The 22213-nt window shown below is 38.5% G+C and overlaps 1 protein-coding gene across 1 annotated transcript in view; it reads left to right on the top strand.

Moving 5' to 3' along the window:
- The window catches only part of LOC134309206 (dedicator of cytokinesis protein 2), a 235737-nt gene that overhangs the window by 25284 nt on the left and 188240 nt on the right, over positions 1-22213 (top strand). The window contains exons 15-23 of the mRNA XM_062990847.1: positions 293-365; positions 742-845; positions 2369-2555; positions 2905-3002; positions 3744-3833; positions 5809-5909; positions 10518-10652; positions 16768-16876; positions 17129-17199. Coding sequence (XP_062846917.1) covers positions 293-365; positions 742-845; positions 2369-2555; positions 2905-3002; positions 3744-3833; positions 5809-5909; positions 10518-10652; positions 16768-16876; positions 17129-17199 — 968 coding nt within the window. The remainder of the gene's footprint in view (positions 1-292; positions 366-741; positions 846-2368; positions 2556-2904; positions 3003-3743; positions 3834-5808; positions 5910-10517; positions 10653-16767; positions 16877-17128; positions 17200-22213) is intronic.

Below are 22213 nucleotides of genomic sequence, written 5' to 3'. Positions count from 1 at the left end.
AGGAAAGCACAGTGGCAAGCTAAGCAGCACCGCCACAATTCATTTAAAACATTGGCACAGCCGGCGCAAAAGCGGTTTTGCTGCTTCTATGAATACGCCCTATGTCTTGTTAACGTTCATTACATTTTTTGTGTTTTCTAGAGCCTGTGCTTTTAATCACTTCCAGTATACTGAACTTTCAATCCCATATTATTGCACAAGTGTTTTTAACATACTTTGCACATGAGAAATAAACACTGCACTTGACTTTATTGTTAATAGTTGTTTGGGGAACTGTTTCTCCTGTCTGTAGGTGGCTATCCCTCTTGAGGAGATGCAGAGAATTCACCTTCGTTTTATGTTCCGCCATCGATCCTCTCAGGAATGTGAGTTCTTTATTCTACACCGCTTTCATTCTATATCATCTGTTTTGACTTGGCATCAGTTAATCAAGTACAGATGTTCCAGGCTTATTACCCCTCAGCATTACCATAAAAGTTGACAGAACATGTGTCTTTCTATCCTCATTAGAAACTGTTTCTCTGTGTTCTGAATGTAAATGATTTCCTACACAAGTCTTAGCAGTGCCAATGGTCTGGTAGAAGGCTCAACAAATAAAATTTGCCTCAATAAATCATCTTTGCCTCCATGCCCCCTCTGTGGGCCATATTTGGAAAGGCAAAATTACATTATGATTAGCTTGTAGCGACAATGCTACCCAACACTGCTTACAGCTTTCTTTTATTTACTCTTTTGTTGTAGCAAAGGATAAGAGTGAGAAAAACTTTGCCATGGCATTTGTGCGCCTGATGAAGGAGGATGGCACTGTCCTGAAGGATGGACCACATGACCTGGTGGTGTTTAAGGTCAGACACAAACACACATGAACACAGTTTATTATTACACAAAAGGAGGAAAAACTTAAATGTAAACAGATTTTTTTTACTCCACATGTTTGTAATGAGAGACAGGAGTCTTAACTTACATTTGTAGATGTAGCAACAACCTGTGTTTACTGACAGCATTTTTCTTAAGTATTCCAAAAAGTCATATGGTTATAATTATTACAGAAGCATGTCAATTGTCTGACAGATTAAATGTGATGGGCATTCAGTATAGGTTTTCATTGTTTCCTGTTATTGATAGAGATTTCTCTAGACTACTTTTTTGATAATGGTATTTTTAAGTTTAATGCAATTGTGCATGAAAATGTTTCTCCTAAATTGTTAAACTACAGTATTCACTAACACACATTTTTGCAGAGTGGCCAACCTTGACCCATCTCTGCTCTTAAACATTTTAGCCTTTTGATTTATTTGTTTCCAATCATCACAGCGTCACCTGTTTTTTGTCTTGATTTGTCCCTGCGCCTACTCTAACCACCTTTTAAGCATGTAGTCAGCTTCTTCTGAATAGATTCTGCATTCCAACTAGTCTGACATAAATAAACCCTTTATTTAAGGTAAACAATTGAAATAATAGTGAAGTTGGCCATGGCTGAAGTGAATAAATAACAAAATAAAAAACAAAAACAAAAAAAAGAGTTTAAGGTAAGCCCTTTGCCATAATTTACCTTATATACTTTTTGAATATTAATAATAATTTAATAATTAGTTATAATAATGAATGATATTATAATATCTTTACACACAGTCATGTGAAAAAGTTAGGACACCCCATGAAAACCTTTGTCTTTTTGAACATATTTTAACATATGAACATTTGAACTTCGTATGAACAGTATTGAGAGATGGAGCTGATATAACTAAACAAATAAAACTGAAAAAATTACTTTTAAATACCAATTGTAAAATGTAATGAACAAAAATGGAAAAAATTACTTTTTTCACAGCGTCGTACCAACTTTAATGCCATCAGCAAACAATGTTTTTGGTTGAGTGTGTAGCCACTGATGCACCGCTGCTTTCAAATCATCATTATCACATGAAAACCTTCTTCCCCTTAAAGCTTCTTTGAGTGATCCAAAAAGGTGGAAATCAGATGGCACTAAATCCGGACTATAAGATCCCTCAAAAAGTTTCTAGACCTGCATGTTTGTGCTTTTTGACAGAACAGTTTTGTGTGAGGTCTAGGAACAGAAATGATTATGGTGATGTTAATTACTTACTGTGTATTGCATGATTGTGGTTTCCACTGTTTTAGGTCATCCTGCAACTCATTTTAAATGACTGCTAGCTTTGCTTTTAACATCCTTATCATGTATCTAATATTAAGTTATAAAATATTGCATGTACTGTAGCAGTTTGTGTTACAGTACATGCACTACTGTAGAGCTGTGGCAACTTCATTTAGACATGCTGGCTGTAGAATGTACAAGCAGTTTGTGTATTTGTAATGTGGTTTTAATGTGTATGCCATCTCTTTTAAGGGTGATAGTAAGCGTATGGAGGAAGTCAGCTCCTACCTGTCTTTACCCTCTGAGCGTACTCATACTGATACCCACAAGGGCTCGACGTTATTGAGGCACAACAGCACTGCAGGAAGCCTGTCTATCAGCTCACGGGACAGCTTTACGATCTCCACCCTTGTCTGCTCCACCAAACTTACCCAAAATGGTGAGAGAGTGGCAGAATGAGCAATAAAGTGGTTTCATTTGTCTTATAATGAACTGAACATTTAGTCTTTAAAGTACTTTTCTCTCCCTCACACACACACACACACACACACACTAAAGTGTATGACAACAGCTGTTACGAGAAAACACTACTTAATCATATTAAGTAATCTGGCCGAAACATTAATCACTCTGCATGACTGCAACAAGTCCCATTAGGAACCACACAAATACACACATTTATTATACTGTTGCCCAATGATCCCTAATCTGAAGTTCTTTAAAAATTGATTTGATTTGATTAGACCCGATCTGGAAAAGCATATGGTAGTAAATATTTTGTTTGGCAGTGGGTTTGCTGGGACTGCTTAAATGGAGGACTCGGCCTGAACTGCTCAGGAGCAACCTACAGGAACTTAAACTCATTGATGGAGAGGAAGTCGTCAAGGTTAGTTAAAAGAGTCATAATGTACACAAACACACAAACATGTGATTTTAAAATGTTAATCCGCTTTGAATGGCATTAAAAGATATATCAATATTGTAATTCTAACAAAATGCTAACACTGCTTTGACTATTACACATTCCTTTAAAGAAACCAAATTCATACATTCATGTTTCTTCATTTATTCATGAACCTTTGTTTAGACATTCATTGGTTTACCACTGCTTTATCCTGGTCAGGGTTGCTGGGGGTCTGATTTATTGGGTGAAACACAGGAAACACCTCAAACAACCCCAAACATCATAGGGCAGACACTCACACATTCACACATAGACCAATTTTAGTAGCACCAGTTGACCTGACTGCATGTTTTTGGAAACAGGAGCACTTGGAGGAAACCCATGTGGACACAGAGAAAACATGCAAACTCCACACAGAAAGGACTCTGGTTGCCTGGCCGGGGAATCAAACCAAGGTCCTTCCTATTGTGAAGTGACAGCGCTACGCACTGCACCACTGTGCCACCTTTGTTTAGTCAGTGGTGTGAAAATTAATTACAATAAAACACAACAGAGAGTATATAGACTGCCGGCCCTTCTGACCCATGTGACGTTTTTATTGCTGTCCACATTATTGTGTCCACATACTTTTGACCATATTATGTTTATAGAGGTGTTTTGTATATATTAGTAAGGTAACATCTGTATGTGTACCTTAATTCTGAATTATGTGTGTGACTGCAGTTTCTGCAAGACACGCTTGATGCTCTGTTTAACATTATGATGGAGCACTCTCAAACTGATGACTATGACATATTGGTCTTTGATGCCCTGGTAAGTATAACACCCCCCCCCCCCCCCCCCCACACACACACACACACAGAGAACAGAACAGAATGTCTTTTAATTGTTATACAACCCCAAATCAGAAAAAGTTGGGGCAGTATGTAAAATGCAAATAAAATAAAACTGCAGTGTTCATTACATTTACTTTGACTTTTATTTCATTGCAGACAGGATGAACCAGAGATATTTCATGCTTTGTCTGCTCAACTTCATTTCATTTATTAATAAACATCCATTCCTACATTTCAGGTCTGCAACACATTCCAAAAAAAGTTGGGTGACGGGGGCAATTTAGAGCTTGTAATGAGGTGAAAAAACTAAATAATGATGTGATTCCCAACAGGTGATTGTAATCATGGTTTGGTACAAAAGCAGCATCCAGGAAAGGCTGAGTATTTTGATGAGCAAAGATAATCGGAGGATCTCCAGTTTGTTAACAAATGTGTGAGAAAATGATGGAAATGTTTTAAAACAATGTACTTTGAAGAAAGATTGGAAGGGATTTGCATATTTGTCCTCTACAGTGCAAAAGGAATCAGGAGGAATTTTAGTGCGTGGGCGCAAGCTTAGACTGAACGACCATGATCTTTGATCCCTCAGACGGCACTGCATCAAGAACTGCCACTCAACAATAGCTGATATAACCACATGGACAAGGGATTACTTTGGCAAACCTTTGTCAAGCGCTACAATACAGAGTTACATGCACAAATGGCATTTACAACTTTACTGTTCAAAAAAGAAGCCCTATGTTAACCATGTCCAGAAGCGGCATTGACTTCTCGGCTCGGAGGCATCTAGGATGGATCATCACACAGTGGAAACGTGTATTGTGGTCAGATGAATCAGCATTCCAGGTCTTTTTTGGAAAATATGGACGCCGTGTGCTCCGGACCAAAGTCGAAAAGGACCATCCAGACTGTTATCAGCAACAAGTCCAAAAGCCAGGGTCTGATATGGTATGGGGCTGTGTCAGTGCCCTTGGCAAAGGTAATTTACACTTCTGTGATGGCAGCATTAATGCAGAAAAGTACATTGAGATCTTAGAGCAACATATGCTGTCTTCAAGACGTCATCTTTTCCAGGGACGTCCATGCATTTTTTAATAAGACAATGCAAAACCACATGCTGCACACATTACAAAGGCATGAGTGTGGAAGAAGAGGGTACAGTTACTGGACTGGCCTGCCTGCAGTCCTGACCTGTCCCCAATAGAGAATTTTGAAAGACAAAATGAGATAACAACGACCCCGTACTGTTGCACATCTTAAGACGTGTTTGCAGGAAGAATGGGACAAAATAAAACCTGAAACACTAAATCGCTTGGTATCCTTGGTGCCAAAACATCTTTTAAGTGTGGTGAAAAGGAATGGCAACATTACAAAGTGGTAAATGCTTTACTTTCCCAACTTTTTTTGGAATGTGTTGCAGGCCTGAAATGCAGGAATTGATGTTTATTAACAAATGAATGAACTTCAGCAGACAAAACATGAAATATCTCAGGTTCATCCTGTCTGCAATTAAATAAAAGTCAAAGTAAATGTAAGAAACTCTTTTTTATTATTTGCATTGTCCATGCCGTCCCAACCTTTTCTGATTTGGGGTTGTAAATACAGTACATATACAGATGTACAGTACAATGAAATTCTTTCTTTGCATATCCAAGCTTGTTTGGAAGCTGGGATCTGAGCTCAGGGTCAGCCATTGTACAGCACCCCCTGGAGCAGACAGGTTTAAGGGCCTTGCTCAAGGGCCTGTTAAAACCTTTTAGTTGATAGTCCAAAGCCTCTAGGCTACCACTGTCTCTCCCTCAAACACACACAGAGTGTTAAATTTGGGGTACCATGCTGGTCATATGTAAAAGGTAAATTACAACTAAAAGGTACATGTAATGCCAGTATGAATAAATGACACAAAATGAGTGTAAAATAAGTATCTAACATCTCTTCTGTTTTTCTGCCAGATCTACATCATAGGACTGATTGCAGACAGGAAGTTTCAGCATTTTAACACAGTGCTGGAGGCATACATTAAACAGCACTTCAGTGCTACCCTAGCCTACAAGTGAGTAAAACACTGACATGAACACTCTGAGAATGCAATGCTGATCTTTCTGTTTACTACAGTTATAAATTTACAGTAATGCTACAGTAAGCATTCTCTTCACCGTCAGCACTAATACAGCTAATGCTCCTCATGTTTTTATTGTGCTTTTACAATGCTTGTGTTGCTTTGGTAAAGCATCTGTCTCTATATTTAAGGGCTACACAATTAATATTTTAATCGTGATCATAGCTTTTAGCATAATCAATTTGTGACCAACCCAAGTTATAACTTTTTATTGGTACAATAAATCCCAAGCACTCGATCCATGTGTTTAACTGTCTGTTAGATTACATATTAGAATAGCATTTCTTATTTATTTACAAGGGTATATCTATTTATAGTATTTATATATATATTTATATATTTTAAAACGTAAAGAAACAGCAACTGTGGCATGATAAAACATTAATCATCAATCTCCATGATCCCAGGGACCTGGCTTCAACTCTAAAAACAGTAACTGTCTCTGTGAAGTTTGACATATTGGTTTTGTCTGGGTAAATTGGTTTCCTCACATCTTCCAAAAACATGCCAATACATAAGTTGGCTACTCTAAAAGTGCCTGCCATTGAATTATACATTTGCATACTTATTAACATTTAGAGCTTCTGTTAAAAATAGATGACTAAATTAGGCTAAACTATCCAGTAAGCAAAAGCAGAGGGACAGTACTCAAAACTTGTGTCAAAACACATATTCTTACCTGTTTAAAATAACTGAAAAAAGGACGCTCAGATGGCATAGCGGTAAAACTCACTGGCGCACCATCCGGCAAACCAGGGGCCTACACAAACAACGATTGGCTCTTGTTCAAGGGCAGGGTGCCAGAGGGGACCTCATAACTGATGCAATTACGACCTCTGGCTGATTGATGGCACCTGCACAGAGTCGAGGGATAATGAGGATCAAGGTGTGTCTCTCCGGACACAAAGCTGATCTGCATATGAACGTGCCTCATGCTGCACACGTTCCGACGAGGGCATGTGTTAGTCACGGCTTTCCTCAACCAAGGTGGAGATCAACATCATTAGAGAGGAAGCATAATGCAATAAGGTGATTGGATATGACTAAATTGGGAGAAATTTTGGGGGGAAAATGCAGAAGAAAAAACTTAAAATAGATTAAACAAAATTATAGTGTAAAAACCCTCATTATGTAACAAACCCGAGCGAGGCTTAATTATGTCACACTATTTCATCAAGAATCACAACATGCTGATGTGTGATCAGATTGTGTTTAATTTAAAAATACACTTAAACCAAATGCAAATTATAATCTAGGTGTCACTGTCACTTACAACTAGGAACAATGTACTGTAGAGTAGCTATTCTACCTACTGGCAAATCTTTTCAGAGGTGGTCTAAGGTCAGGTTCCTGCCTAACCTTGTCAGTTAGCCTGTCCATGACCATTGCAAACACAAAAGGACTCGAAGCTGATCTTCAAGCAGTACCACTTCGACTTTAAACCTGCTTGTCATTCCTACTGTACATCTCTTTACTGTACATCAATGTACTGTCCATCTCCACACTACCACAGCTTCTCTACTGGCACCATATCATAAGCTTTTACTAGATCCACAAACACATAATGCAACTCCTTCTGACCTTCACTATACTTCTCCATCAATACTCTCAAAGCAAGCAACTACTGGCAAATATTTGGTGGTGGATTGATTGAAACAAAGACACAAGAAGGCTGTGACTTGCTTCCACAGATAGTTACTAGAAACTGTGAGCCCCAAACATCTCTATATCTTCTTAGAAATACACCGACCACGCATAACATTATGACCACTGACAGGTGAAGCGAATAACACTGATTATCTCTTCATCACGGCACCTGTTAGTGGGTGGGATATATTAGGCAGCAAGTGAACATTTATCCTCAAAGTTAATGTGTTAGAAGCAGGAAAAATGGGCAAGTGTAAGGATTTGAGCGAGTTTGACAAGCGCCAATGTGATGGCTAGACGACTGGGTCAGAGCATCTTCAAACCTGCAGCTCTTGTGGGGTGTTCCCGGTCTGCAGTGGTCAGTATCTATCTAAAGTGGTCCAAGAAAGGAACAGTGGTAAACCAGCGACAGGGTCATGGGCGGCTAAGGCTTATTGATGCATGTGGGTGCGAAGGCTGGCCCGTGTGATCCGATCCAACAGACGAGCTACTGTAGCTCAAACTGCTGAAGAAGTTAATGCTGGTTCTGACAGAAAGGTGTCCGAATACACAGTGCATCACAGTTTGTTGCTTGTGGGGCAGCAAAAGGGGGACCAACACAATATTAAGAAGGTGGTCATAATGTTATGCCTAATCGAAATACTTCTTCTTGTTGTTTCGGCTGCACCTTTTAGAGGCCACCACAGTGGATAATTCGTCTCCATCTTGCCCTGTCCTGAACATCCTCCTATGTCATACCATCCACCTGCATGTCATTCCTCAACGCATCCAAAGATCTTCTTTTTGGGCTTTTTCTCCTCCAGCCTCCCTTATCCTGATATAACTTTCATCCCTTCTCTGCACATACCCAAACCATCTTGATCTCGCCTCTCCAGCTCCCTCACTGCTGTATTGTAAATTTTCCCTTTCACTCTGGTAGATACCCTTCTATTGTTAATCACACCATCCACTTCACCCTGCCTTCATTCTCTTCTTCACCTCTCTACCCACTGTTCGTTAATTTGTACACTAGGGTGAAGTGTACAAGTATTTAGACCTCAACCCCTTGCAACTACACCTTTCCAACACTCTCTATCTGATTCATGTGCATGTACTACATTCCCCTTCTCTCCAATGCACACCTCCATCTTTCCAGACTCTTCCCAACCTGCTTATTACACTCACTACAAACCACAATGTCATACACAGACATTATAGTCCATGGAGACTCCTGCCTAACCTTGTCCAGTAGCCTGTCCATGGCCGTTGCAGACACAAATAAACTCAAAGCTGATCTTAAATGCAGTTTCACTTCTACTTTAAACCTGTTTGTTATTTCTGCTGCACATCTCTTAACTATTACAGTGTCTTCCTACATATCTTGCACCACCCTCACATACTTTCCTGCCAACCCTGACTTCCTCATACAATACCACAGCTTCTCCACTGGCACCATATCATAAGCTTTCACTAGATCCACAAACACATAATGCAACTTCTTCTGACCTTTACTATATTTCTCCATCAACACTCTTGAGGCAAACATTGCATCTATGGTTCACTTTGTTGGCATGAAACCAGATTGCAGCCTACCACTACTCTACCTTAAATCTTCATGCTGTAGCTGATCAACTTTACGTCTCTGTTGCTTCAGTTTCTGCAGCTCTGCACACCCTTTTTCTTAAAAATCAGAACCATTAAACTTTTTCTCCACTCTTCAGGCATCCCAAGATATTTCAAACAGTCTAGATGTAAACATTTTCATGCGTCCACTGGGATATCATCTGGGCCAACTGCCTGTCCACTTTTTGTTCTCTTTATAACTGCCCTCACTTCCTCCTTGCTAACCCGAGGCACTCCCTGGTTCACTATCTCTATGCAATCCAACCTTTCTCTCTTATTTCCTTCTCTGTCTTATTTTATTCCACCTTCTCAATACACTATACTCACTGTGCTTAAATATATTAAAACAATGAGAAACAGGAATTATTATTATAATTTTCATGCCACATTACCTTTTGTTTTAAATCTTTTTCTCCCTTGTTTAGATTTAAGTGAAGTGTGTCTTAATCATTCCATAGTAATATAATTTACTCCATGCATATTAAAAAATACCAAAATTCACCTAGCAGTGCATTTATCAGAAGACACTGTGTTGCATGCTGTGTTTTTTCCCCAGATACCAAAAGAGTGATGGCCGATGCCATTGTTCCACATTCATGTGTCCCACATACTGCTATGAAATGAGGTTAAATAACTCATCCAGTTCTACTCTATATTATCAAAAGTATGTGGACACTTAACTATAAGCTTGTTGGAAATTACATTCCTCAAAGCATTAATATACATACAATTCCTGCATTGTACACAGGAGCATTGTCATGCAGGAATGAGGAATGGCCTTTCAAAAACATCTGCCCCACAAATGGAAGGATAAAATATATTGTAATTGATTGTATACACCTGTAAGCATTGTGAGTGGCTAAAACACCTGAACTACTGAATAATTAGAGGGGATGTCCTTTTGGCCATATACTGTAGCTGTCACAACACACCTATTGCACATTTTGGTGTTATGTGTTGACCATTGTGCAACAGATTTTATATCCTAATTAAAGTCAGACCAAGACTGATATGCCATACCAAAATTTTGTCAGATTGACTGCCTACTCTGAATAACTTTCAAGTGTGAGGGGGAATAAAAAAGTGTGTGATGGATTGTCACCTTGTCCATGGTGTGCTCTCATTTCTCATCCAGTGTGCAATGATAGGCTTTAGCCCCACCATGACCCCATCCAAGATACAGTGCTTATTGAAAATAAAGGATGAAAACAGAACACTTCAGGTAACTTCTGTAAAAATCACTTCGCCTGATTACACTAATAAAATGTTGCATTACGCTTTTTACCTGTGCAGAAAATTGATGTCAGTGTTGAAGACGTACCTGGATGTATCTAGTCGTGGAGAGGCATGTGAGCCCATTCTCCGCACCCTGAAAGCTCTTGAGTACATCTTCAAGTTCATCGTCCGCTCCCGCATGCTCTACTCCCAGTAAGTCTGTTTTGTAAGTCATCAATGGTCTTAGCATAGGTTTTAAAAAATGAACTTCTGATGTACACCGATCAGGCATGACATTAAAACCACCTCCTTGTTTCTACACTCACTGTCCATATTATCAGCTCCACGTACCATATAGAAGCACTTTGTAGTTCTACAATTACTAACTGTAGTCCATCTGTTTCTTTACATACCTTTTTAGCCTGCTTGAACCCTGTTCTTTAATGGTCAGGACCCCTACAGGACCACCACAGAGCAGGTATTATTTGGGTGATGGATCATTCTCAGCACTGCAGTAACACTGACATGGTGGTGGTGTGTTAGTGTGTGTTGTGCTGGTATGAGTGGATCAGACACAGCAGTGCTGCTGGAATTTTTAAACACCATGTCCACTCACTGTCCACTCTATTAGACACTCCTACCTAGTTGGGCCACCTTGTAAATGTAGTCAGAAATGATCGCTCATCTGTTGCTGCTGTTTGAGTTAATCATCTTCTAGACCTTCATCAGTGGTCACAGGACGCTGGCCACGAGGCGCTGTTGGCTGGATATTTTTGGTTGGTGGACTATTCTCAGTCCAGCAGTGACAGTAAGGTGTTTAAAAACTCCATCAGTGCTGCTGTGTCTTATACACTCATACCAGCACAACACACACTAACACACCACCACCATGTCAATGTCACAGAATGATCCATCACCCAAATAATACCTACTCTGTAATGGTCCTGTGAGGGTCCTGACCATTAAAGAACAGGGTGAAAGCAGGCTAACAATGTATGCAGAGAAACAGATGGACTGCAGTCAGTAATTGTAGAACTTCAAAGTGCTTCTGTGTGTTAAGTGGAGCTGATAACATGGATAGTGAGTGTCGAAACAAGGAGGTGGTTTTAATGTTATGGCTGTATGTCAAGAAAAGACATTGCAGTGGTAACAGCAGTTATGTTCTAAAGCAGCAGTTTGTTTTTCCGTAACAGCTCATTGTTTTGGAACACTTTGTAGCACATGCTGATCATAGATTGCTACAGTATTATATCAGCACTGCTCATGCTTAGTGTGCTCAGGTATCACTTACATGGGCGGTGTACTAGTGTGTGAGTGTGTTTGTCTGTGTGTTGGGCGGCTTAACAAAAAAGAAGTAAAAATGATTGCATCTGAATTTGCATGTGTGACTGGAATGACAAAAGACAGACTAGAAGGATCGATTCGGTGTGTGGTTGGGTGTGCACCGTGGCACATGATAAGCATGAAAAACTATTAAAAAGACAGTGGGGTGTGATACAGGCAGATGCAAGTGAATTTAGCAATGTGTTAGTGCCTTATCTCTCTCTCTCTCTCTCTCTCTCTCTCTCTCTCTCTCTCTGTTCATTGTTTATTGCACTTTTCTGTTTTTGTTGCCCTTGACTTACTCCTTCAGTTCTTTATGCTTTATTGGCATATGAAGAATTAATTTAGCTTTATTGACAAAGTATAAAGGTTGATGAACAGCAAATTATAATATACAATGAACGATTCTGTCAAGTGCTTCTTTCTTTTGGTGTACAAGAGCCAAGATCTGCTAATGCTTTTTTGTTTGGGTTTGTAGAGATGTTTGCCAAAATATTAGTACCCCTCCATTTACTGTGAGTTAAAACTGACAGGTGTGTATTTCATTCATTATTCTTTATTTCACATTAAATAAACAGGATTTGATTCATAACTGAAAGCACAGAAACAAATAAAAATGATGGACATGGTATGAACAAAAAATATTCATACCATTAACTTTAATATATTATGGCACAGCCTTTATAGACAATGAATGCAATCAAGCTTTTTTGTAATTAGGGATGAGTTTAACACACTGTTCTTTACCAAACTGTTCAAGCTCTATCATCACAGGGCAGGGATGGTGTAGCAGTGATAGCATAGTGATTAAGGTTCTGGACTAGTAATACGAAGGTTCAAGCCCCACCACTGCCAAAACTGTTGAAGAGAAGAGTTTATGCAAGGAACAGAACAGGAGAGAGAGTTCAGAACACAGTGTATCAAAACAAAACAATCCTGGAGAATCAACTATACTCTGAAGATGCATATTTGTAGAGGGGGAATAATTTACAGCAAGATCATCACTGACCCACCTCCATGCCTGACTATAGGGATAGTATTCTATCAAGTATTCTCATCAAGTCATCCTGTAGCTGTTTTGCTGTAACATGTTGTCCATACGTTGTCCGTATGCCTCTGAATGAAATTTTGAGCTTTTTTCTCCCTTACCAAGCAGGTTTGTTGCTGTGCCATTAGTTTAGAACTTCAAGACAATACTCTTAGTGGTGTCTCTAGGAATGGTCAGGGTCTTTGAACTTTTATATCCATTGCCATATTGGTGCAATAAAATAAAGGTTCCATCTCTTCTTTTAAGGCAAAAATAATGTTCTTTGGGCCAAAGATGAAAAGGACCATCCAGAATGTGATAAGTGAAGGTTATGTCATGGTATGGGGGTGCATCAGTGCCCATGGCTAGATGACCTGCATATGTTTCAAGGTACCAGTGATGCAGAGGCTTATTTTGGGATTTTAGAGACACACTGTATGCTGCCATCAAGGCAACATCTTTTCCAGTGAAGTCCATAGTTATTTGGACAATAACTCATCCAACTAAAAAAAAAACAACCCTGGAGGATCAATTATACACTGAAGATGCATCTTTGCAGAGGGGGAATCATTTACAGCAAGATAATTACCAAAACACACCTCTACGTCTTTTTATATCGTGTTCAATGACACCCATGACAATTATGTCATCACTGACCCACCTCCATGCCTTACTATAGGGATAGTATTCTTTTGGTCATAATCTTCACTTTTACCGCTAACTCATATGGCCAACTTGATTCATCACTCAATACAATCATTCCTGTGCTTCTTTGTCATGCATTGAGGAATCCAGCTATTAAGTCCTTAATAAGGTGATCTTTATCAATTCATCCTGTAGCTGTTTTGCTGTAACATGTTGTCCATACGTTGTCCTTATGCCTCTGAATGAAATGTTGAGCTTTTTTCTCCCAGGTTTGTTGCTGTGCCATTAGTTTGGAACTTCAAGACAATACTCTTAGTGGTGTCTCTAGGAATGGTCAGGGTCTTTGAACTTTTATATCCATTGCCATATTGGTGCAATAAAATAAAGGTTCCATCTCTTCTTTTAAGGCAAAAATACTGTTCTTCGGGCCAAAGATGAAAAAGACCATCCAGAATGTGATAAGTGAAGGTTATGTCATGGTATGGGGGTGCATCAGTGATGCCCCCAGATGATCTGCATATGTTTCAAGGCAACAGTGATGCAGAGGCGTATTTTGGGATTTTAGAGACATATGCTGCCATCAAGGCAGCATCTTTTCCAGTGAAGTCCATAGTTTTTTGGACAATGGCAGGCTTCATTCTGCACACTTCAACCTTGTGGCTTGATAAACTGGGAGTGTGTGTGCTTGAAGAGGATAGTCAGACAACAGCAACCACAGACTGTTAAGTGGTTTCTGTTAACTGTTATTCTCAGTTCCCAAATGATAAAGTTTAATTAATATAAAAAGCTGATGTAACACAGTGAACATGCCTCTGTCCCAATTTCTTTAGTTTCTGTTGCAAACATAAAATTCCAATTCTTTATATATTTACAAATGATAACTTAAAACAGTCACAGATTTCCCTAACTCTGTTTTATCACTCTTGGTTTAACTCTACATAATAATGAGCTCTTTCTCTACGCTAAAAGTATAAAGAAGAAGAATAAATGTACACTGGGCACTGGATGTGAAAAGAACTGGAGTCATGGAGTAAGTGAGAGAGAAATGTTCCATTGGTAACAGAAAGAAGATATTGAGAAAGGATGTAAGGGTTTAGCAGGGAGACAAGATTGCAATGCTGATAGGAAAGAATAAATTAAGAGGCTGAATGGAGAAAATGGAATAAAGTGGGTAAAAAAGAGAAGTGAGCTAAAGTGAGCTGTCTTTAAAGCGGTCTCTTAAATCAGACAGCTTTGATTGAAATTTCAGTCAGGGTAGATTTTCCTGACTTACATCCTCTGAGCCTACAAGAGCTAAAGATTTAATACCTGCTTTTCTCTCTTTCTCAGAATATTCTCAGTGTTGGCACCATAAATGTTTAAAAATTGAAATGAGTGATGAGCAATATTCTCTATTTATTTTAGTGGGGTTTGCTCTGGCACATTGACACATAAGAAGTATGGTTGAGTTTCTGAGTTATAGACATGTATTTGATCTTAAACAAATGTCAGCACATGACCTAGGTTAAAAAAAAAACTTTTATGTGACTTTTATGATTGGCTGATGGCAGCATGTGACTAAGAAAATACACCGATTAGGCATATAATTATGACCACCTTCCTAATATTGTGTTGGTCCCCCTTTTGCTACCAAAACAGCCCTGCAACTGTGATGCACTGTGTATTCTATTTTATATTGTTTTCCTAAAACTGTTCACTTGGAAATACAAAATGCTACACTTGATTTTGCGTCATATGTCCACAAGACAAACTCTGAATCGCCCCACCAGTCTAAGCCTGTCCCGGGACTGGTACATTGTATTGTACTTACCACTACAGTAATGCAGTATGGCCAAAATATGTTATTGTAATACTTAACATTTTCTAGTGCATGCTATGTATTGTAATGCTTCAGTTTGCTAACAAAGTACCAGAAAAGCAGTGGTAGCACATTTAACCTGTGGATTTGCTATGTTAAATTACATAGATGGGAGTAAGTAAGTGTTTGTTTCCATGCTATAGATTGACCCCTCTGTCCAGAATATATCCATACCTTGTCTTCAGTGTTTCTGGATGATATCAGCACAACCTAATCATCAATAAATTATTTATTTATTTATTATTAATCAATCAATTAATTACCACATTTACCTATTTATTATGTACATTTTGACCTTAAAAATATTTGCTTACACACTCACATATGGGGCATTTAGAGCAATCAACTTATTATTAATTAAATTAAATTATTTAATAATTATTATAGATTTTTTAAAAATTATTATAGCATTAAGGTTGGCACAGGAGCAATTTGGACCTCAGCTTACCATGAAGAATGTGGCATTTGTTTCCAATGTTTGTATGGTTTTTTTAGGAGCTTCATAGAATGATGCCAGTAACTGGATGGGGTTATTACAAATTTCCCCTGAGTGTGCTCAAGTTTTTTTTGAATGATTTTAAATCATAATAATAGAAATAAATAGTACATTTAATTGTGCTTCTGTGAAACTAATAAAGAGTGTGTAGAAGACATTTCATGAATGTATGATGTAAAGTAATGAACTAATTAAAACATTACAACATTTAAAATGTTTTCATTTCTTGATTAGGGCCCCCATAAGACCCCTTACCCCTTCAGACCAGATATTTTTTGGTAGTTAATCATTTTCAGCACTGCAGTTACATTTATGTGGTTATGACTTTACATTGTAAGGTTTACTCATAATAGTTTGTCAGTTGCAACAGCAGATCTGGGATTATTAAAAACTGTTTATACCTACTGACTTCTATATTAAGCCCATTATTCACACATGTTGTAGATGTACAGTAAGAGCCTTTTATCAATGGACAGTTTCTAACCATGGAATGCTATTGGCATTATATGTTTATATGTGGACCACTATGTTCCCTCAGCATTGCCACTGAGATGTTCCAAAAGATTTCAACACCAGTGCAGCAATTTGATTTGCTCAGACCAGGACAACACACAATATTATGTCATTATAATGTATCAGTGTTGCAGTGGAGTGGTTTTTGGGATGAAATAAAAAGGGATAACAACATGCAAATAACAACTGATAAGCTACAGTCTGTAATTGTACAGACACAAAAATGTGTTGAGTGTACAGTATATGCACACATATTAACTAAGAATTAATCACTAATAGGGCAGCATGGTGGCAAAGTGGGTAGTGCTGTCACCTCACAGCAAGTAGGGTCTTTCTGGCCCAGGGACATTTCTGTGTGCATGTTTTTTTGCATGTTCTCCTGTGAATGCAAGGGTTTTATCCAGTTGCTCCTGCTCCTGTTTCCTCCTAGTAACTCCCATACTAAAAATTTTCTGTCTCTGTCTAGATTGTATGAAGGGAAGGAACAAGGAGAGTTTGAGGACTCTCTCAAGGGTCTGTTTGAATCCATCAACAACTTGATGAAGAGTGATTACACCACCACCCTACTGCAGCAGGTGTGTGTGTGTATGTGTGTGTGTGTGTGTGTGTGTAGTACAGCATCCTTGTATATTTGTATTATTTCTGTTAATGAAACCAGATTGATTTTTGATACGTCTGGCAGTATAACAAGCATCACATGTTTCAACAGTTAATTTGTTAATTTTATTCAGACACCTAAACCTGACGCTTTACCTGCTTTAAAAAGCAGTCTAGCATACGTTAACACATAGGTGACATGGAGTGACTGTTACTGTGTGTGTGTGTAGGTGGCAGCTCTGAAGTATTTACCTGCTGTGCTGCAAGATATCGAGACTGTCTTTAATGCAAAACTGCTCAGGTAAGTCAGTGACACTTTAGAACATTGAATGCCAGAAGCACCTACCATTACTCCCTTTCACACATTCACACACACACTCACACACACACACACACACACACACACTCAAAAATAGAAGTACAAAACTCTTTTACCAATTTTAAATGGTTCAGAGTTACACAAAATTAGGTACATCTGAAAGTTAATGAGTTTCTGAAAATCTACCTTGGTAAATTATACACAGAGTGGCAGTGTAATCATGTAGATGTAGAATTATCTATAGTGTCATAAAACTTTTAAGTAGTGTTAGTGATTGACTACAGTTGTTGATTTCTTTGTGCCCATATACAGTGCATAGGTATAGTTTGAGTTCTTATGTTGTTGTTTTGTAAACTTCATATGACTATCTAAAGAAATTTTCTCTCAGCATAAGGTAAACGTTTTTTCTGACCTTGACAAAGATACCACCATTCCATGTACAACCCCAAATCAGAAAAAGTTGGGACAGTATGGAAAATGCAAATAAAATAAAACTGCAGTGTTCCTTACATTTACATTGACTTTAATTTGAGTGCAGACAGTTTGAACCCAAGATATTTCGTGTTTTGTCTGCTAAACTTTATTTAATTTGTTAATAAACATCCATTCCTGCATTTCAGGCCTGCAACGCATTCCAATAAAGTTGGGACGGGGGCAATTTAGGGCTAGTAATGAGGTAAAAAAAACGAAATAATGATGTGATTCCAAACAGATGATGTCAACAGGTGATTGTAATCATGGTTTGGTACAAAAGCAGCATCCAGGAAAGGCTGAGTCTTTGATGTGCAAATATGGCCAGAGAATCTCCAGTTTGTCAACAAATGTGTGAGAAAATCATTAAAATGTTTAAAAACAATGTACCTCAAAGAAAAATTTGAAGGGATTTGCATATTTTTCCCTCTACAGTGCATAATATTAAACGATTCAAGGAATCAGGAGGAATTTTGGTGCGTAAAGGCCAAGGGCGCAAGCTTAAGCTGAATGCCCGTGATCTTCGATCCCTCAGACGGCTCAAGAACTGCCACTCAACAATAGCTGATATAACATTTACATTTTCAACATTTAGCAGATGCCTTTATCCAAAGTTACTTACAGTACTGTGACAGTATACAGTCTGAGCAATTGAGGGTTAAGGGCCTTGCTCAAGGGCCCAACAGCAGCAACCTGGCAATGGTGGAGTTTGAACCAGTGACCTTCTGATTATTAGTCCAGTACCTTAACCACTAGGCTACAACTGCCCTACAGTGGTCAGATATGCCCTACACATGGCATATGTGCTTGACAAACCTTTGTCAAGCACTACAATACAGAGTTACATGCACAAATACCACTTAAAACTTTACTGTGCAAAAAAGAAGCCTTATGTTAACCATGTCCAGAAGCGGCGTCGACTTCTCTGGGCTGGGAGGCATCTAGGATGGATCATCATACAGTGGAATCGTGTATTGTGATCAGATAAATCAGCATTCCAGGTCTTTTTTGGAAAAAATGGACACCGTGTGCTCCGGATCAAAGACAAAAAGGACCATCCAGACTGTTATCAGCAACAAGTCCAAAAGCCAGGGTCTACCATGGTATGGGGCTGTGTCAGTGCTCTTGGCAAAGGTAATTTACACCTCTGTGATGGCAGCATTAATTCAGAAAAGTACATTGAGATCTTAGAGCAACATATGCTGCCTTCAAGACGTCATCTTTTCTAGGGACGTCCATGCATTTTTCAACAACTCAGTGCAAAAGCACATGCTGCACACATTACAGAGGCATGGCTGCGGAAGAAGAGGGTACGAGTACTGGCCTGCCTGCAGTCCTGACCTGTCCCCAACAGAGAATGTGTGGAGAATTTTTAAACAAAAAATGCGACAAAGATGACCCCGTACTGTTGCACATCTTAAGACGTGTCTGCAGGAAGAATGGGAAAAAATAAAAGTTGAAACACCAAATTACTTGGTATCCTCGGTACCAAAACATCTTTTAAGTGTTGTGAAAAGGAATAGCAACATTACAAAGTGGTAAATGGTTTACTGTCCCAACTTTTTTTGGAATCTGTTGCAGGCCTGAAATGTTTATTAATAAATGAAATGAAGTTGAGCAGACAAAACATGATATATCTCAGGTTCATCCTGTCTGCAATGAAAAATTAAGTAAATGTAAGAAACTCTGTGTTTTTGCATTATTTGCATTTTTCATGCTGTCCCAACTTTCTGATTTAGGGTTGTAATTAACATGTTGTGGTTATGAGTAAATCACATCTGTCTGATGATCCTGGAGTTCCCATATTAGTATGTGTCTTTTCTGAGCCACCATCTTGATGGCTTGCGTGGAGAATGCACTATGAATGCTAATTTGTAGGGGTATAAGAGGTTTCAGGCTGAATTGCGGAAAGTGTTGTGCTTTTTTGTGATGGCCTTTAATCCTATTTGAAATTGAAATCCTATGTAAATGCATGAAACAGGCTGATAAATGAATCAATTGGACAATACAACTAAATACAAGGATACAAGGCAGAATTCCTCACTTAAAATAATACAGGCTTTAATAAAGTGCAAAATATAGAGAAGAAGTAAAACATATCTGACAATCTACGGTATATAGTGTATCAGTATTTGATACACTAAATATTAAATTAGAGTGTAACGAGCCCACCTGCTGTGTAGATTAGAGTGGCTACAGAATGATATCCTTTTGCCTTCCCAAATGGAGGCATGTAGACACACAGTTTTGACCTTTAATTGTGCCTTTGTGAGCATTAATTTGTTTCAGGTGGGAGTGCTTCTGTATATTATAGGTTCTCTCTCCCTTTTTCTGTTGACAACCTGCTCTTTTTTTCGGAAGAATAATATCAAGACTTGGTCCAGTCCAGTTTTCTGCTGGCCTGGATATGTCTTTATCTTTTCATGGGAACCTGGCCAAGGTCACGGCACGTTCAGGCCTTCTTATGAAACCATTCTATGAGAGCGAATTGAAGTGGTGCTATGCACCTTTTCTGAATCAGACCACATCTGTAAAATCAACTTGTTGGTGGGTTCTGGGTGCTGCTTCTGCCTAGTTCACACTACACTATTTTTGCCCTCATTTTTGCTCGCCGACAGGTCACCTCTGGATGTGCCAGCTCTGAGGCTGATCTCTATCTGTGAACTGTTCAATGACTTGATCCGAGCAGCTCGCCGAGCGCTCATTGATTGCTCATAGACTCAAGAAAAAGATCCAGCATGCTAAATATCTGGACCTGTCGGCGACTCAAAATAATGTAGTGTGAAAGGTGTTCCGATCAGGTTGTGATTGTTGTGAACGCAAAATACAGAAGGGAAATCCTGGGAGAGGAAATGTAAATGTGTGGGGCAGGGGCATAATATAGTTTCTATCAGAATACATTGGCACACACAAGCTTTACAGTATTTGTGACTTGTCGTTCACGCCAAACCATAATACCAACGTTGCATTGCAAAAAATATTTATTTGACTTCTAACTCTCTCTGCAGATCAAATAATCCCTGCTGGCCGCATAGCCAAATCCTATCCTTCAGCCAAATTCATTTATTTTTTCCTCTTTCCTTTTACGCTACACATCAGCGCACAAAAAACTTTGATCGCTTGCTTTTTGTTGTTGACGTGCATTTTTAGACATGGTATCATTAAACCCCTCGTCATTTCGTTTTCGTGACAAAACGAGCTTTGGGAGAACAGATAGACTCGTCTGCAATTCCTCATGATAATAGATCGTGTAGTGTGTGACCCCCTATCACAATCAGTTGTGTAGTATGAAAACCACAACAATTTAAAAAACTCTTGATTACAAGAGATCCAGTTGTGTAGTGTAAACTGTACAGCAATCTGAACAACTTGAAACTCGTGTAGTGTGAACTTGACATTATGCATTGCCTTCCCTGACTTGTTTTGAGGGTTCCATATCTTTCCTCTTTGATTATGTGTTGGAAGAGACTGAGTTACTACCCAATCTAGGTCAGTATTTTGATGATGTTGCACTGTAGTACATAGTACATTACATTGTATTAGCATAAAAAAGCAATTGACAAAAAGAAACACATAAAAAGTGTAGCTCTTCACTATAAAAGCATTACAAAAGTGCCTTTACAAGAGCATTAGTGTCAGTAAGTAAAACATGTACACTTATAACTATAACTTAGAATAACTTATAAAGAACATTTACACTTATATAAAAAGACATAGCATGAAAAAGGAAAGAAGTCTTGTAGAGCCAAAGCCAAAACTATAAGAAGAAAAGTCAACAGCTTGCATAATAGGTGACTCACAGGTCAACAGCTTCAAGCTAAACACTGGTAGATTTAAGTAAGTCTCAGTTTTAACTGAAAAGAGAACTTTTTAGCTGCAGTTTTGACAAAAAACTTTTATATTGTATCTGTATATCTCATTAAAAATTTTCAGAAATAAGTAGATATGCACCAACTTTGTATCATTACCATTTTTACTTTTGTGTCAAATACATTCAACAAAAAAGTTGACCTGTTAAAAATTTTAATCGCGATTAATCTCAGAATTTCATATAGTTAATCGCGATTAATCGCTTTTTTTTTTTTTTTAAAGGAGGTGGTTTTATTGTTATGGCTGATCGGTGTACATACACTAACATACACAAAAACTCATTCACAACCAACACAGTCTTGTTCCCTGGGTTCTGACAACTCATACTAATGACTTGTTTTTGCACCTTATTCTCACCTTATTCTACCTGCTGCTATATAAACCCTACGCTGGTAACTGAATATCAGAATAAATTTTTATTAGGGCTGTCGAAGTTCACGTGATAATAATAACGCGTTCCAGTGTTGCCAGATTGGGCGGTTATCCGCCAAATTGGGCGGATTTTGTTGGAAAACAATTTAATAGCATTTAAATAACACTTCTGTTTAAAAGAAAATATTCAGTTTTAGGAAGCACCAGCATTGTAGAAGGCTATTAAAAGTAAAGTAAATTTTCAATGCTGATTTGGCTTAATGGTGTTGGTCAGTCTGTATCA

Source organism: Trichomycterus rosablanca, chromosome 1 (genome assembly GCF_030014385.1).
Source record: "Trichomycterus rosablanca isolate fTriRos1 chromosome 1, fTriRos1.hap1, whole genome shotgun sequence".
In the NCBI taxonomy this organism is placed as follows: domain Eukaryota; kingdom Metazoa; phylum Chordata; class Actinopteri; order Siluriformes; family Trichomycteridae; genus Trichomycterus; species Trichomycterus rosablanca.
Note: the sequence above shows the minus strand (reverse complement) of the source record. Positions and strands in the feature narration are given on the sequence as shown.